Genomic DNA, 18,558 nt, shown 5'->3' with positions numbered 1-18,558 from the left:
ATCCCCACAAGATGAACAAGCCCTACAAGAAAATCTTGCTAAAGTATCCACCTGGGCAAACACTGTTCCAGATTATTATCACAATTGTAACCAGCATGCTTATTTGAAAACCAATTATTATAAAATGTTACTGAACATCTTTTTCTAGGAGTAATGCTTGACAGTAATACTTCCTTCTCTCCCCACATCAAGTTTACATCTACAAAAGCGACCAAAACTTTTAACTTTATCCAACGAAACCTACACAAATGCTCTCAATCTACCAAAGCTACAGCATACAGTTCTATGGTTTGTGGTTTGTCCTATTCTAGAATACTGTTTCACAGTGTGGGATCCACATCTACCAATGGCGGATTCAGGATGGGGCATTTGGGGCAAATTCCCCCCACCTGTGGAGGAGCCAGCCATGTTTCTGATTAAAATACTCAAACTTTATGTTAGGCCAAGATCAGTTTAGCTATAAAACTCATGAAAATATGTACATTTTACTAGCAAACCAAAACTTTCAAATTGTCACCCAGCACCTTTGTGTGTACTAAGCTCCTCTAAAATAATTAAAGTATTTCTGTTTAAGACATTCAGAGCCTTTTAAACAGCTTTTAAGACTTCACAACCTGTCTTGCAAAGGCCAAAATGGCAAAAATCAACAGTGAGACACTAAAGAAATGATTATTTGCTGCTTCAAAAATGCAGCAACTAACAGGCTCTCCCCAACCCCCTAAAACTTAGCCTGTTTGTGCTCCTCCCCTTGCCAGCTCCTGGATCAGCTCCTGTCTACTTAAAGATATCAATGAATTAGAAAAGGTACAGAGAAGAGCTGCAAGATGAACAATGTCAAATTTAACTGGTCAAGCTCTGTCACTTCTATGCTGGAACTATTACAATAGCCCACTTTAACCACCCGTATACCTTCATGAATAAGCGTCTGATATTATGGTCCTTGATTTTAGTTGTTCAGTGAACTTCTAAAATATTGGTGCATTGTGACAGTGGACATTTCATGTTTGTTTTTACCTTGATAGTTTTGTAGCTATATATAGCTACCAGGGTTTGCAGTGTACATATTTGACACAAATGTATTTGGGATTTTATCTCTGTTACACAACATGTAGCTACAGTACAGTATAGCCTTGTGCATACTGTACAGGTGATCCACGGTACTTTCCGTACTGTTGTAACTGTGCACTTTATTCCCATTTTCAAATGTTTTGAAATTCAAAGTAGCATGATGGTGGCAACTAGCTGTTCATGTTGGTAGTCAAAATGTAGGAGTGTCAGATTCTCTAACAATATAATGCATTTTAATGCAAAGAGCTTGACTAAATATCCTATACCCACTCAGGGTCAGATCCAGGAGGGGGGAGGGGGGCTTTGGGGGCTGAAGCCCCCCTTCATATTTAGGCTTTACTTGATCAATATACTGAGTATTATAATGAAATTTTGTCTTAGCATAATTATATGATCACTAATAATACAAATACTCATAACACCACCTTATAAACATCTTTCCAAGGTATTATTAGTGGATTTATGCTAAAGTTTATGCAACAAGGACCCGGATCAGCATTGGAGGTGTACAAGATTGAGATACTCTAATAGAGCAGTCAGCTAACTACTCTATTAGAACATTCACTGGAAGCATGTAGTTGGTTCTGTTATGGAATTTTTCCAAATCTGCCTGCACCTATACATAAAATGAAGTGCATTGGTCTGTTTAAAGGGCTTCATTCATCTACTTGTGTAGTTAATATGTATGGCAATACTTAATTCAGGTACACAATTTCCATTGAAAATGCTCTCAGGTTCAATCTTGTATTGTTCATATGTCAAAATTTTCCACTTTCAACATTATTATTCTAACGTGCACCTATTCAGTGTTGTGCAATTGTGAGAGGGGTGCATCATGTACTTGGTTGTCTGTACCTACCCAAGCTTTTCCATTAGCAAAATACTTCAGAGAGCCATACCTATAATCTAAAGGCAGTATATAAAATATCTACAGGCAGAAAATATTATGAATTTTATGCGGAAATTTCTCCAAATTGCAGTATTTTAGCATCTATCTTTCAAAAATTTCCTGGGGGTGCATGCCCCAGACCCCCTAGTTCCAGTATGCGGAAGTGTGCTTCACACACCTCTACCCAAGAGATTAGTACCTTGAGTTAGCTCCCCCCCCCCCCCCCTTATATATCCTAGATCCGCCCCTGCCACCCCCTTCCTTCCCAATATTAGTGACCTCTTGACTACTTATTTTTATTTCAGTTTTGCATAAAATTGATATTAATTAGTGTTTTTGAGTGCCATGCTCTTGAAGTTACTTTGCAAGTGGTTTGAGTTTTGATACACATGTTGAAAGCATGTACATTTATCAAGGCAGGGATGCCACATGGCACATGTACTTAATGACTAATACTACATACACATTTCTTTATTTGTATTCCACGTATGTATTTGCATGTGTGTGCATGCGTATGTGGATCACATGATCTGAGAGGCAGTGGACAGACAAGACAATTAAGACTGTGTGCATGTGCATACATGTGAATATGTGTGCATTAAAATTTATAATTGTGTTAGTACAGTTGCATATAAATACTGAATGATGTACATAGTGTGTTTGTGTAGTGTGCTTGTGTTCTATGTTTCACACATGGGTGAGTGGTTTTTTAATGCATCCACGCACAGTATCAAGAGTCCATCTCCCATACAACTATTGTGAACTCTTGACAGTACTGTATGGATTACTTAGTAACAGTTTCTATATTATCCTGTACCAGGTGCTGTAGTGAAGCCATGTTAGTTACTAGTGACATCACGGGAGCTAATTGTCACACATGGTCATATGATCTCGATTGGCTACAAGTTATCCAATCAATTCACTGATGTCATCCCTTTGGACTAGAAAGGTGACCAGATTTGCAAAAAGGTACCTCTTTCACACACAAAATTTGACCCCCTTTTAACTTAAAGTTTCATAACTTTCATTGTGGCATACATTTTCTATGAGTGTAGCTACAGTATCTGGCTGCAGTTTGATACTAAGAACAAGTTAATCAGTATAAGGTGTCAAGTGTTACACCATTTTGTTTGCTGGTATATAAAATGTGTGGAAAAGGTACCTTTTTGCAAATCCGGTCACATAGTTAATTTCCTCTCTCTTAAAGTATGAAATCATTAACACAAAGTAAGGATTTACAAACTAGTAGGAATCATAACAACAAACAGTACTTAAACACGGGGAATCATCATCTGAAGTACTCTCGGCCTATTTTAGGCCAAATCAAGCCTATAGCATCAGCGATGGTACGTATAATTATATCAGTTACTGTAACTTGCTTTGTTTTCATGCAAAAAGATTTCATGATAGAAATTTTTGTGTAAAAATATTTTCTTATGATTTACAGTGAATGAAATTTATTTTTAATGCAAGTTTACATGACTGCTCTTGATCTAGTAGAGTATTTCAATAGTTTTTACAGCACTGGTATATATTTATAGATTTAGCCATATTCTTTGATGCATAACAAAATAAGGCAGCAAGCCACACAGCTAATCTTCAAAAATTTTGTCTAGTATCTATAATATAAAATATTTTATTTAATTTTTGCATACGAAAATTATTTTACTACAAAATAGCTAAATGTAGTCAGTAGAACAGTCATGTGAGCAGGTACCATCATAGATCTAATGGATATATAGTTGCACTTTATTAACATCTTGTATAGTTAATGTTTGAAGACACAAAAAAAAGTATTAAGTATGACAATTACGCATGCAATATTTATATTATTATGTGTCTGTAACACTTCATGAGTGAGTGCAGATTTACTAAAGCCATAAACAAGTTAGCGTTAATCTATGATTAATGCAGTCATTCATAATAATTATACACACAAAATCTAATCTTTTTATGTACATGTTACATATGCATTATATGCATATAGCGTTGGCTTGGTAATATAAATAGGTTAAAATTGTCAATAGAGCTTTTATCGTAAACAGTCTATAGATTTATTTTCTAAAAACAGCCATGAATAATGGGAATGATGATGGGGAGTGTACGGCTACAGCAGTCATATGGAATCCATCTTGCTTTTGACTTTCAGCAATACCTGCAATGTCTTTCTCATTGAGTGAGTGGTAGAAGACATACTCACAATCTCCGATCTTCTCATTTGTAAAGATTGCACTGTATCTAGTTCTGCTCCTCACCGTAACTGAGCTAACATGCACCAACTGAAAACCATTCTTTTTCTGCTGGTTAACCATTCTTCGCAATCCTCTAAAGCCTAGATTGTCAAACTCCACTGTATGAATGTCATTATTTCTTCTGTAAAGTGTTGTGTAACGCCTTCTACCTCTAGAATTTATGGTAATTGTCCTATAAGCTAGACTTAATCCATTAGCAATAGCAGATTCATTGTTTCTTGAATTCCTACTACCAGTTTCATCAAAGAACACCTGCACATCAGCACTACCCCTCATCTTACTAAACACAATGATGTGATAAAGAGTGTCACCGACATAGTATGATGTAGCACACACAACTTGATAATTGTTAGCAGCCATATCCTTCACTGTGGATTCTGCTGTAGCTGTATCAATGTCAAACACGACCTGATAATCATTGACATTATCAACTCTTTTGTATATTATTGCAAAGTGTGTCTCATTTCCTTTCACATAAGGTGAAATAAAGGAAGGTACCAAATTGGTTTTACTTCTCCGTAACATATTTCTTGATAGTCTGTTATGTCTAACTGATGGATAGAGCTCAGTTGGAGGACATTCCCATGGTCTGCCACACTGCTCAGGTTCTGGTGGTGAACATGTCTCAAAACCACGGCAGCGTACTATAAAAGAAAAAGATAAGCATTTTATAAGACAATCAAAATTAATGCTGGTTATAATCACAGCTTTGAAATCACTAATGCGGTGATATTTCATGGTATCAGGATGTTATGAACTGATATCACTATGTTTATCAATGAGAAAACAACTTATTTCACCATCGGCATACTATGAAATGCTAAGTACTTACCTTTTCCAACGTACACCAATTTGTTAGGTGTAATGCTCCTTGATGATGGTGTTATGTCCCTCATATTAATTGTATCTTTAGTTGATTGATCAATCAACTTCTGTTTGACTTCTACAGGAGTCAATGACATGTCAGCACTTAGCAATATTGCTGCAGCCCCTGCCACTATGGGAGTAGCCATTGATGTCCCACTCATCATACTCTCTCTGTCACACATTTCTTTACACTCTGTCTCTGCTGTACACCCTCTGAAGTCAGCACTAGTGATATCTTGTCCTGGTGCAAATATGTCAACACAACGTCCCCAGTTAGTGCCAACAGTAGGTGATGAATAATAAAGGAGGTCATTTCTAGCAGTTCCTCCAACTGTGATGGCATCCGTTGAGGATGATGGAGTGTATCGACAAGCATCTTTAAGAAAGTTACCAGCAGCAGTTATAACAACAATTCCTTCTTGTGTAACTGTTTTAATAGCATCATTAACAGATAAACTTGGTGGACCAATTAAACTCATCGATACTATTACTCTCCTATCTGGTTCTGAGTTAGCTCTCATCACTACATGGTTTAAAGCCAATATGATGTTTGTGAAGGATCCTCGACCTTGACAGGTCAATACTGGCAGAGAGTACACTCTAGCCTTCCTTGCTATACCATGGATACCACCAACTGCTAGGGCTGCTGCATGAGTACCATGACCATTACAATCAGCTCCTCTTGAATTGCTGGCTGCTATAATGGGACTATAGCCAGCATATCGTGCTCTGTTGTTACAGAAATCTTTGTGGCAGTAATTTATACCAGTGTCCAAAATATATATGTCGACATTTTCTCCATCATTAGGTGGACAATATTTATTGTTGAAAGGTAATGTCCTCTGGTCCACACGATCACGATGCCAGGGTTCAGCAGTGATGCTAACTACTTGATCCTCCTCGACAAAGTCTACCGACTTGTCTTGTCGTACCTATATACACAAACAAGATTTTGGTGCCATGCAGTAAACTGTAGCTATTTGACACAGTAGTGTATGCAATGAAATGTGATTTTAAATTGATTTCTACATCAATAGCTAGCTAGTCCGAGCTAGCTAAACACTACTAAAGCTACAAAGGGTCTTACCACATCAAGAGCATCATCACTCAGGTCAGCCATCACTCCCAATCCTACTGTAGAATAGCTACTCAACCCTTGCACTGGTACAGCATCAGAAGACACGCCAATATTTTGATCGTTCAACTTTCCAAGCAGCCTGCCCAGGTCATCATGTGGATCAATCTCTGTGGTCTCTTTCAACTTGATGATATATCTCCCCTTTAGTCTCAAGGTCTCATTCTTGCCCTGATATAAAGGGCTGAATCCTGGTCTGCTATCTACCAGATCAAGTGTTGGAGGTTCTTCACGAGGAGGTGGTGTCCTAGTGGGCGATGTCCGAGGTGGCGCTGTCCTTCCTACAACAAATGTTGCTACACAGCACATAGAAAGTAGCAAAGTCGCCCAATTTTTCACTCGTACCATGTTCATTTTACTGCTACTATAATTAACACTCTCGCCGTACAAAGGTACATTTATATACAGTACGGCTAGCGAGTGATATCAGCAATACATGACGTCACCAATTTGGCTCATCACGTTGGCATGTTTTAGTCGAGTCTTCCGCCTCGAATCTTGACGAGCCACCCACGCGTTGGATCGAGTGCGTGGGCGACTGGGGACGAGGACAGCAGACTTTGAACTGAATGTGATGTAATTTTCATATAAGGGTGCGTATCCTGCAGAACATATTTAGCTATCAGCTGCATTCTAGTGATTTAGCTATAGTGAAAATGCTAAAGGCTGGTTCTGAGTTCTGAGTTCAGTGGTGGGAACCTCAACAGCTCAGAAAAACATGAACTTGTTAAACATATTATATACTTTTCACTGAAAATTCCCTGCTGCTCACTGCATGTGGACTGCTGTAAGGTTGGTGTTCAGTAAAGTGAGATTTTACTGTGTATGGGCCAGGGTCATGGTGTGTATGTACTGGTTGCACCATGTGGTCTTTGCATTTGCAGTTCTTGACCTTGTTCTTGACAGAGGAGGATGTTGCAGGGTAGTGGCATGTACGTAGCTACATGTGTTGCTCACTTGATCAGTTAGGTTAAGTCTTGATTCAATGCTATCACCTGTAGATGTCAGGCTGTGGATTATTTTCCTGTTGAACCAAAGACGAGCTTACTTAAAGCCAAAGTTGGGCATATTAATTTCATGCAAACCTTTGTGGCACATGTTACATATATGCGACTGAATTTTGGAAATCACCCATATTATCACGCATGAATTTCAATGTTTAGGATGATTGCTGTTTAGTGCAGGGTCCAGTTTCAAAAACTTTCTTGCAATTCGAGGAATTGAAAATTGATTGAAATCATTATTACAAGTGGATTTACCAAGAAGCTTATTAATTTATGATTAAATATTTTGCGTGCCAAATGCACCCATATGAGTGATTTTCCAAAATTCAGTCACATACTCTGTTCCACAAATAAAAGTCAAACAAGCAAAAGCAGAATATATTTTGATTTTAGATGAAGCACTTTTGAGTGCCCTTGGTTGAAGTACGTGTGTACGTACATAATATTATGTACACACACAGAGACACAGACACACTGCAGATCCCAAACAAGTATAAACTTAGTGAAAACATTAAGGCTATGGGCTTGATTTTTTTTTCATTTTCCATGTTAGATGTCCCATGGGCACCATTCAGTACATACAGTGTACACATTATGGACTCACGTACTTTGTCCTCGTTTCTGTCCCAAACTTTTTTTGCCACAATAGAAAGTCCTAACAAAGGAAATCATCACTTGAAATACATAGTATAATCCCTACTCTGGTTTGTTGTTAATTATATGGGCTAAGTAAGATTAGAATTAAATGTGAACGGATCTGTGAAAAGGGGTCTTATAGCCTTTCCAAATTTCCAAGTTTGACGAGTCATAACTCATCCTATGTTTTAAATCCATTATAATTACATCCAGGAATAGTGCTATGTTAGGAGTGTAAGGTGACCAAATTTCAGGCTGGTACGACTCAAGTTATGGATTGCCAAGTACATACAATTGGAAAGGCTATAAGACCCCTTTCCACAGATCCGGTCACAAATTTGTATTTTGGTGATGATCTTCCTTGTTTAAGCACTTGATACTGTAATGGTCACTACTAGCTTGTAAAATTCCTAATTTTTCCTTACACCTCAGTGGCATGGGTTAATCCACAGAATCACATTCAGAAAGAGGAATTAACCTCCTACTAGTTCAAAGGGATGACATCAGTAATTAACCAAGACCATATAACCATTCATGTCACACATCACCATAGCATCCAGCTACTATATTATTACCTCAACTTACACCGACATGGTGTCACCATGAAAAGGTAAACTAACATGACTTCACTGCAGCATATGGGATGTACTTAATGCAAGCATAGAAACTACTGTTATTGAGTGATCCACATGCAGCACTGTGGGTTGCATTAAAAGTCACTCACCCATGTGACAAACATAGCACATAATTGCACAAGCACATTACACAAAACATATGGTAATTATTATACACAACTATAATAATGCATGCATAGTATAATAATTATTATGTAAATGCACTCATGCACACAATACACACACACACACACACACACACACACACACACACACACACACACACACACACACACACACACACATACCATGCAAGGCAAAAAACAATTATTTCAGACTAATGATTAACATAAAAAACAAAAAGACAAATGAGTGTTCAACTTTTTAATACTCTACATCCATAAACCAAACACACTAGTGATTTTACTAAGTGGAAAATAGTTAACTGTTGCCTTATCTAGCAAAAGTGTACATTTGATTCCCTGTAAGAGAAACAAAATAAAATGACAGGAGGGATTCAAACCTACGCCACCAAAGTGACTGGTGCCTAAAACCAGCACCTTAGACCAATCGGCCATTCTGTCTTGATGGTTTTACACAGAAATTGACTTGTATTTTAAGACTCCACAAACATGTTTAGGACATGTGAAAATAACACATGATACTCAAGCTTCAATGTTTACACTAGAAATCATAATCAAGGTCGGGAAATATTATTCTTCAAAGGCTTCAAAATTGCAAAAATGTCCATACAAGGTAATAGTAGCTGCAGTAGTACCAGCCAGTTGTTAAAGTAGTGCTTCAAAGTTTAAACTGTTTCTATGGCTTTGTATCAGTCTGTGCATGTGCAGATTTTATATAACAAAAAGCTGACCAAACAAGGAGTGCTAACAGGCAGAGATAATACAAAAATATAAAGAGGATGTAGGCATGTGATTGATTACTGCAGCAGTAAATAAACCACACAGGTGCTTCAAAGACCATACAGGGATATACTAGCTAAGTGACATGTCTTGTGTGACCTGAATGCTGTCATGCCGATTAAATTTTTTTTTTTTAAATTTTAAAAATTAAAAAAAAACATACATCTTTGTATTCACAATTTATTACTCTATTGCAGTCAAGCTAACACAAGGAGGCTATTGACTTTGTATTATAGTCAATGCACCAAAACAATTAAGTCCAACAGACTCAGTTGTGTCACATGCAGTGCTCTGAAAAGTAAAGCCTGGAAGAAAGGAACAGAAGAAACAAATAAGAAAAATTAAGTCCACTGTCACAATAAACTTTAAGAAACAGAACAGCAACGTTCACTTGTAGCAGAGAGAACCAGCAAACAGGCATCTATTCAGGAAGGTAAAAAACACTTCCAACATATGGCTCACTTAACAAAATCACACCAAAAGAAAATCTTAATTTTATATCGTGTGATCAAATATTAGATGAAGAAGATGGAAAGCAGTTTTGTAGTCTGGAGTTATGTAATAGCAGCCAATTATGACTCCATCAAGTACTTGTATACAGCCATTTAGATCATCTACCTATTTTAGTGTTATAATGATGTGACCATATACTGTACTAAATTAAAAGAGGTATAACAAGTTGTTGCAGAGAAGTGTCAGACCACAAGACCTGACTTACAGGGACATTCAATTGTGTGTCAGTTTTGGAACTATAACTGCCTTATAGCGTGCATCCCACTTTATGTGGAGTATACAGAGTTAATTAGAAATGCAAATGACCCATCACTCTTGTCTTGCAACCTCATCAGAGAGCTCGTCTGTTCATACTCAAACACCACTGTAAACTACAAAACTAACTGTAAATCCTACATTAACAATACAAATTATGTAAATGGGATTATGTGGACCTGCATGTTATACCCTGGTGTCAACACACAAGCAACACACACTCTGTATATAGCAACTAGGTTTTATGCGTTCGTACAAGTCATATTATCAGAGCCGGAAACACTGGTCTATTTGTGTGGGTTGAGTGATTCATCTAAGTCTTGATCTTTATAGACATTCATCAATGAGGCCATGGATAAACTTTGATTCAGTTTCAGCTGACAGATGGAAAGCATGCATGCTCAACTCTATATTACCTTACAAATGAACTAGAAAAAGATATGAACCATGAAAGTATATTTGGTTTACTATCATGAGCTTCTAACAATGAGACTCGGGTATCAGTCATAGAACTATAAGGGAGAAATCACTTACAAGAAAGATTTTCCATGCAAGAATCTTACAAGAACTCTTGTATTGTTTGCAAGAACAAGAATCTTGCAAGAAAAAGAGGTTTCTCTTGCAAGCATGTGTGACAGTACATATTAAATAACCTCTGTTCGATGAATCCTGTCTGTTCAGGTTGTCTAACTTTCTGGACCATACTTCAAATAAACAGATAGAAGGTTGCTTTGTATGCATGAAAATGATGCTCTAGGGCTTCTTTAATAACCAACAACTTTTTATACAGTAATTTTATAAAAGAGATTAGCATCCACCACAGTTTTAGGGTTTTATTTATTAAGGCTTTACAGCACAAGTGCTGAAGGTCTGAAGGACACCTGGTCTTACAGCCTGTTTAAAGTTGTTACAGAAAGTGTGTTTGCCGGAAAAGGTGGAGAGAGGAGAAACAAAAATCATGACTGGACCTGGGTTGCCTCGAACCTGCAGCCATCCGATTAACGTTTGGACGCTTACAGGAGTCTACCAGGTGTCAGGATGTTTTTTCCTTGTCAATTTCATGTATTAGTATCCATAGGAACTCTAGAGAGTAACTTATTATCTCAAAGTACCCCATGTGGAACCAAAATTAATGAATATTAGTTTATTTATTAGGGCTTTACAGCACAAGTGCTGAAGGTCTTTAGGACACCTGGTCCTACAGCCTGTTTAAAGTTGATAGCTAAAAGAGAAAAACATCAACCATTTGATCAGGAATTATTCTTTAGCTTTACATCAGTATTGTTTTAGTTGGTTTGGGATGGCATTTGTATCATGGAAAGATGTCCAAGTGGTGTAGTTTAGGCACCAGCCACTTTACTAGTGGTTGTGGCTTGAAACCCAGTACACTACATAGGAGCTGTCCTATAGCTATAGTATGTTCACATTGAGCTGAATCCTCAAAAACATTTAATAACTCATGGATGCAATTACACACGATCTTGAAATTTGGTGCATTTGTAGTACTGCTTGACCTGCTAAAAGTATTTCAAAATCTTGTTCTTCAAATGTTTGACATAATATTTACAGCCAATCATAATTTTTGCAACACATTTCCTATGGGAATCCATATAAATACAGTGTCCATTACAGCCCTTTCCCGAACCTGTAATAGAGCCAAACCGTATGTGTCTGTTGTTGACACTTTTGCTGTTACCAATAATCATCTGGTTGGCTGAAATGTTAACTCTGTTGAGAAAAAATCCACTTTTAATTTTTAGCTGTTTTTCAGGATTCAGCTCAACGTGAACATACTATAGTAAAATAAAATTAGCAAATACGTACCTTCTTCTCAGTATACTACAGAAAACATTACAGTGTGAAGAAAACGAAAACAAAAATTGTGACAGGGCTATGTTTACTGTATACACTTTGAATCACCTTCTGCATGCTTACAGGGAGAAGCATCATGGAACCCTGCCCGGCCAAGACATACAACAAAGATAATGAGGTAAAATTCTTGGAAGAGGCAAAAATGTTATTGAAGGTGAAAAAGCCAAGGTTATAGCCACCTCAATATTCATTGTAAGAGTATAATACTAGTTACGTCAATATGATAAGAGTAACCAATCTTATGCTTGTGTACGCTTAATATACAAGAGTGACAGTATAAATTATTCTTGCAGTTTTAACCACAGTTTTATGACCATTACAATTGATGCTGTTCACCTGGTTTGCATATGTTGGCTTAGGGTATGTGGCTCCATGCGTGGCACGCAGGCTGTGATCAGCTCAATTACTGCAGTAAAACTTGACATACTCTACAAAAGACATTGGCTGCAAAGTATAAATGAAATAATTTCAGAAAGGTGTGATATTCTGTAAAAAATCATACTTATAATTATAAAAATGCTGACTTTAATATATTACTGCTAGGCTGTTTTAACTAGCTATAGTGAATTTGTGTATACATAGCTAGCTATATCATCGAAGTGTTCCATAATTGCCCAATATAGAACCTTCTGTATGGATTTTATAGAACCATTTTTGCTTTGATCCTCCCACGCAAGGTTATTTGTGTATAATATATCAAGTGAACAGATTTTGCTTACAGATGTGGATTTAGGAATGGGAGTCAAAGAATTAACTTTGCTTACCTAATTCTTTTGCACTTACGTAGCTATATGGCATGCAGTACGGCTTTTTGTAAGACAGAACTTGCTTCATGATATTAGATTAAGTCAACATGAAAACTATTTGTTACAATAAAGTTGTGACCTAATTTAGACCAAAATTTCCTGATCCTCATATATTTAGTAGAGTGGCAAAGCGAAAAATTTAATGGTGAACATGCTGAAACTTTGTTGACCATGCAGCACATCCAGGAAGTGGTATATATTCATCTAGGTCAGTATAGGTCATATTTCTAGGAACGTAAGCCTGTATTACGCTATCCACCACCAGAAAAGTATTTTATGTGTGTTAGCTATCAAACTAACAAAGCCACCAAGACCAACTCATGGCTTACCAATATTTATAATTTATACTGTTTTTATAATGTGGTATGCCATCTCAAGGCAACTGAAATTCTGCTAAGTAACTTTGTACACAAATGACACTTTGGAGAATTTTACCATGGCTAGGAAGGTGACCTGATCAGGGACATTTTACTGTAGCTATCGGTGTAAACATCCTGAGCTATAAGGTGTTGATGACCTTATAAATAGTTCTAGGCTGCATATAAACAATCATAAAGCTCATCATCCTGAGACTGAACAAAGGCAAAAACCACCACAGATTGCTGTGCTAATCACAACACTAGCTATTAATGTGTTTACCTTGGTACTCATAAAAATGAGTTGTTGTTGCTACACAGTCTGGTGCGTCTTGAGAAAAATGTGTTGAAATTAATTTTGTATGTTGCACCAAGGTATCAAATTGCAATCATATGGAAATTATTGACACAGTTTCTGTTCATTCAAATGGATCAATATTAATACTATGGTTGCAATGAAAAGGTGGCTTAGTTGCAACTATAGCGAATTATTTGGAGACTGTTGGCAAAACATCCTGATCCTAAACAACTGAGTGCCAGTTTTGTCAATTGTAAGATCTTATCACATTTTAAAACAATTTTGCACACGTAACTGGATTTGCAAAAAGGTATCTTTTCCATTTTACATGCCAGCAAATGAAATGACGCAACAGTTGCCTCCTTATATTGACATGCTCATAGTTTCAAAATGCAGCCAGATATGCTGCACTTGTGGAAAATTTTAGGCAATTAGAACTTGTGATAATAAAGTTATGAAACTCAAAAAAAGGGTCAAATTTTGTGTGCCATTTTGCAAATCCGGTTACACAATTATTGACTAGAGTTGTTGTAAGAGTAAAGGTAGTGTAGAAGAGTTGGGGAATTGTACATCACAAATCTTTCATGACATGCATATCCCATTTTGAATATCTGCATGTCCCAGCAATTGCAAGATGTAATACTACATGCCTCTAACTGAACCATAAAGTCTTTGGGCATGCAAAAGTGGAAGTATTTGGTATTAACATACAGTACAGTGATACATCATGTAAATATACATAACAATGCAAATATATATATATATATATATAGAGGTTAAAATTGTCAATAGATAAACATGTATATAATAATACTATTTTCTAAAAACAGCCATGAACAATGGTACTGATGATTGGGAGTGTACGGCTACAGCAGTCATACGGAATCCATCTTGTTGATGACTTTCAGTAATATCTGCAATGTCTTTTTCTTGGTATGAGTGAAAGAAGACATACTCACAATCTCCAATCTTCTCATTTGTAAATATTGCGCTATATCTAGTTCTGCTCTTAACTGTAAATGAGCTAATATGCACCAACTGAAAACCATTCTTTTTCTGCTGGTTAATCATTCTTCGTAACCCTCTAAAACCTAGATCATCAAACTCCACTGTTTGTATGTCATTGTTTCTTCTGTAAAGTGTTGTAAAACGTCTTCTACCTTTAGCATCTATGGTAATTGTTCTGTAGGCTAGACTTAATCCATCAGAATAAGCAGATGAATTGCTTCTTGAATTCCTACGACCATTTTGTTCAAAGTATACTTGCACATCAGCACCACCCCTCATCTTACTAAACACAATGATGTGATAAAGAGTGTCACCAACATAGTATGATGTAGCACACACAACATATTTTTTTTTAGCAGCCATATTCTTCACTGTGGATTCTGCAGTAGCTGTATCAATATCAAACACGACCTGATAATCTGTGACATTATCAACTTGTTTATAAATTATTGCGAAGTGTGTCTCATCTCCTTTCACGTAAGGTGAAATATAGGAAGGTACCAAATTACTACGTGCCCGATTCCTGATATTTCTTGTTAATCTACTTTGTCTAACTGCTGGGTGAAGCACAGTAGGAGGATGATCCCATGGTCTGCCACATAGTGGAGGTGGTGATGGTGGACATGGCATAGGAGGACAACGTCGTTCTGTAGCAGTAAACAATACATATGGCATATTAGGTCTGGCATATTAAAATATATACGTACAGTACATACAAGATAAATGGCAATTACGTATGTAATTCATTGATAACAAACTGTCATAGCCAATTACTAACAATTTTTTTCTTGTAAAAGAAGTAGTCTATTGCATGGTTTACTTTTGCCAATCCTCCTCCCACCACACTTTCTTGCTAGCTATATGTCACCCATGAAAACCCAACCAGTTTGTTTTTCTCAAATATATTTCGTTTTCTATTGGGAAAACCAATGAAGTTTCAGCCTTATCTGTAGAATATTGTAGGAATGCAAATACGTTTTTTGATGAAAATATGACTACTGCTTTGGCACATTATGGAACTAAATCACACTTTCCCTTGTAACTTAGATGATACGTCAGTGAACTTCCATAACACTGCTATAGTGGGCATATTATAAAGTTTTTAACTAAGTTATGCTTATTACAAGGAGAACACACAAAACTAGTTTAGAATTGATTAGCTTTCCTTCAATTATTGGAGGCATGGTACAAAATTACAGATGATACTCCGTTTATTTTTACATGATAGGTATATGATAGATGCACTATCTGTAACTCAACCTTCAAGCTGAAACCAAAAAAGAAATGGGATATAAAGGAGTAAGTCCATGATGTACACGAGTTGAGCTGAAACAATGTCTAACAGTATAAAAAAAAGAGAGAAAACAAATAAACCCATAGCTTTAGCCATTGTTAAACCATGGTTAGACATCAGTCAGTTACGTAATTAGTTGGCCAGTCAATCAGTAGAAATTGTTTCTGGCTTAAATTTAGACATTAACTTTTGGCTTAACTTCAATGCTTATACCTTTTAATACTGCTACACTTCATTACGCCATCACATAAAATTTATGGACACTAGTAAATCACTGAGTACTCACTTGTTCCAACATATACCAATTTATTAGGTGTAATAATTCTTCTTGATGATGGTGTTATGTCCCTCATATCAATCTTATCTTTAGTAGATTGATCAATCAAGATCCGTTTAACACCTACAGGAGTCAGTGACATATTAGCACTGAGTAAAAGTGCTGCAGCCCCTGCCACTATGGGAGTAGCTATTGATGTCCCACTCATCATACTCTCTCTGTCACACATTTCTTTACACTCTGTCTCTGCTGTACACCCTCTGAAGTCAGCACTAGTGATATCTTGTCCTGGTGCAAATATATCAACACAACGTCCCCAGTTTGTGCCAGCACAAGGTGACAAATAATAAAGGAGGTCATTTCTAGCAGTTCCTCCAACTGTAATAGCATCTGGTGATGAGGATGGAGTATATCGACAAGCATCTTTAAGAAAGTTACCAGCAGCAGTTATAACAACAATTCCTTCTTCAGTGACCATTTTAACAGCATCATTAATGGCTAAACTTGGTGGACCAATTAAACTCATCGATACTATTACTCTCCTATCTGGTTCTGAGTTAGCTCTCATCACTACATGGTTTAAAGCTAATATGATGTTTGTGAAGGATCCTCGACCAAGACAAGTCAATACTGGCAGAGAGTACACTCTAGCCTTCCTTGCTATACCATGGATACCACCAACTGCTAGGGCTGCTGCATGAGTACCATGACCATTACAATCAGCTCCTCTTGAATTGCTGGCTGCTATAATGGGACTATAGCCAGCATATCGTGCTCTGTTTTTGCAGAAATCTGTGTGGCAGTAATTTATACCAGTGTCCAAAATATATATGTCAACATTCTCTCCATCATTAGGTGGACAATATAACTTATTGTTGAAGGGTAATCTTCTCTGATCAACACGATCACGATGCCAGAATTCAGCAGTAACACCGACTATTTGATCTTCTTCCACAAAGTCTACTGACTGGTCTTCACGTACCTACATAGATACATTTATTAATGATAAAACACTAAAGCATAGTCATTTTCTAGGTACAGTATTGTAAACAAACCGTTTCCAGGGATTAAATGTTCACTAGTATATCTGCAGGTGTAGGTGACCTCCCTTGTTTCCCTACGTTTTATTAATGATCTCTTATCGAACTTGAAATTCCTAATTTTTTACTTGTTTGTTTACTTTTTTCGTAACACTGATAGGACTGGTGAACCCATGCAAACTGTATCAAAAGAAAAGATGGAGGCAGACTTAATTTTTTGCCTGAACACACACCCCAACTATTACTAACTCAGAAGTGAAGTGGCCATTGATGGCACTTCACTTTCAGGTAAGTTCAGCTTGTTATACAGCGTTACAAATAAAGAACACTTTTGCTTTAATTTGTCAGCAAACTAACTGACTGAGGCATATCCATGATGTGTGTATTGTATGTACTGCAGCTGGCAAAAAGGCACATCTCAGGATAAAGTGACATTGAACAGTGAAGAGATCAAGCCCGTAGCCTTATCCATTGTTGAGTTTTGCTTGGCTGGAGGCATCAGTCACTCAGCATAAAATTCTGTTAAATAAATAGAAATGTTTTAAAGATTCTTGAAAGGGTTGGGAATTTCCTGAGGACATTTTTGGGCTTGGCTGTGCCTCATCAATGCCGCCAAGCTGTGAAGCGAAATTGAGACAGAAATTTTTGACCTAGTTCTTCATGATCCCTAATATACAGTACCGTACTGTATGATTATCTTTCTATTGCAGCTCAGTAATAATAGGACAAGATTATAGCTATATCTATGCACAGGCAAACAGTCAATCAATATGCCACCATTTGAAAAGCCATTCATTACTGAGCAACATGCTTTAAAATACAACAGTCACACTACACTGAAAGTGTAAGAAGAGAACGACTTCGTCAATCATAGGGCAAGTGGAAAGCTACACAGAAATACTATCTTAAGTGTACCAAGCTACTTTTTTTTCCACCCACACACAAAAGAAAACTACACGACACATCTGGCCATGAGAGATAAAGCTATACAGGTATTATTTTCCTACTGATACTTCACTTACCACTTTAAGAGCATCATCGTTTAACTCAGCCATCACTCCCAGTCCTACTGTAGAGTATCCGCTCAATCCTTGTACTGGTACAGAACCTGAAGGAGCATTCTTGTTTTGATCATTTAACTTTCCCAACAATCTACCAAAATCATCAAACTCAGTGGTCTTCTTCAGTTTAATGATATAGCTACCATTCCTTCTAACACTTGGATCTGAACTCCGAAACAAGGGAGCAAGTCCTGGTGAGTTATCTACCAGATCAAGTTTGGGAGGTTCTTCAACACAAGGAGGTGGTGTCCTTTGTGCTATGACTAACGTCGCTGCACAGCACACAGAAAGCAGTAAAATCGCACAATTCTCTGAAGCCACCTTCATTTCGCTGCTCCCGTTCAACACAGTTTCTGTAATTTTTGGATCACAAAGGTTCTTTTATAACTG

The 18,558-nt window shown here is 37.1% G+C and overlaps 2 protein-coding genes across 2 annotated transcripts; both read right to left on the bottom strand.

Moving 5' to 3' along the window:
* Positions 1–3,855: 3,855 nt before the first annotated feature.
* LOC136252164 (uncharacterized) lies at positions 3,856–6,602 on the bottom strand. Its single transcript, XM_066044550.1, has 3 exons — positions 6,164–6,602; positions 5,042–6,008; positions 3,856–4,853 (listed from the first exon to the last, which is right to left on the bottom strand). Exons 1-3 carry the CDS (start codon positions 6,563–6,565, stop codon positions 4,012–4,014), a joined length of 2,211 nt encoding a protein of 736 aa, XP_065900622.1. The 5' UTR covers positions 6,566–6,602; the 3' UTR covers positions 3,856–4,011.
* A 7,534-nt stretch (positions 6,603–14,136) lies between these two features.
* Positions 14,137–18,495, bottom strand: LOC136253866 (extracellular serine proteinase-like). The gene is made up of 3 exons (XM_066046526.1): positions 18,130–18,495; positions 16,077–17,049; positions 14,137–15,143 (listed from the first exon to the last, which is right to left on the bottom strand). Exons 1-3 carry the CDS (start codon positions 18,493–18,495, stop codon positions 14,302–14,304), a joined length of 2,181 nt encoding a protein of 726 aa, XP_065902598.1. The 3' UTR covers positions 14,137–14,301.
* Between the last annotated feature and the right edge of the window lie 63 nt (positions 18,496–18,558).

The sequence above is a fragment of the Dysidea avara genome, chromosome 4 (assembly GCF_963678975.1).
Source record: "Dysidea avara chromosome 4, odDysAvar1.4, whole genome shotgun sequence".
In the NCBI taxonomy this organism is placed as follows: Eukaryota; Metazoa; Porifera; class Demospongiae; order Dictyoceratida; family Dysideidae; genus Dysidea; species Dysidea avara.
This window is presented reverse-complemented; position numbering and strand designations above follow the sequence as displayed.

What these genes read in the sequence shown, in the direction of transcription:
- LOC136252164 (XM_066044550.1), bottom strand. Translation starts at nt 6,565, where the DNA reads ATGAACATGGTACGAGTGAAAAATTGGGCGACTTTGCTACTTTCTATG. An exon ending in GTGATGATGCTCTTGATGTG is followed by an intron (nt 6,009 to 6,163) that starts GTAAGACCCTTT and finishes TTGTGTATATAG; the next exon opens with GTACGACAAGACAAGTCGGT. An exon ending in ATTGGTGTACGTTGGAAAAG is followed by an intron (nt 4,854 to 5,041) that starts GTAAGTACTTAG and finishes TTTCTTTTATAG; the next exon opens with TACGCTGCCGTGGTTTTGAG.
- LOC136253866 (XM_066046526.1), bottom strand. Translation starts at nt 18,495, where the DNA reads ATGAAGGTGGCTTCAGAGAATTGTGCGATTTTACTGCTTTCTGTGTGC. An exon ending in ACGATGATGCTCTTAAAGTG is followed by an intron (nt 17,050 to 18,129) that starts GTAAGTGAAGTA and finishes GTATCTATGTAG; the next exon opens with GTACGTGAAGACCAGTCAGT. An exon ending in ATTGGTATATGTTGGAACAA is followed by an intron (nt 15,144 to 16,076) that starts GTGAGTACTCAG and finishes TTACTGCTACAG; the next exon opens with AACGACGTTGTCCTCCTATG.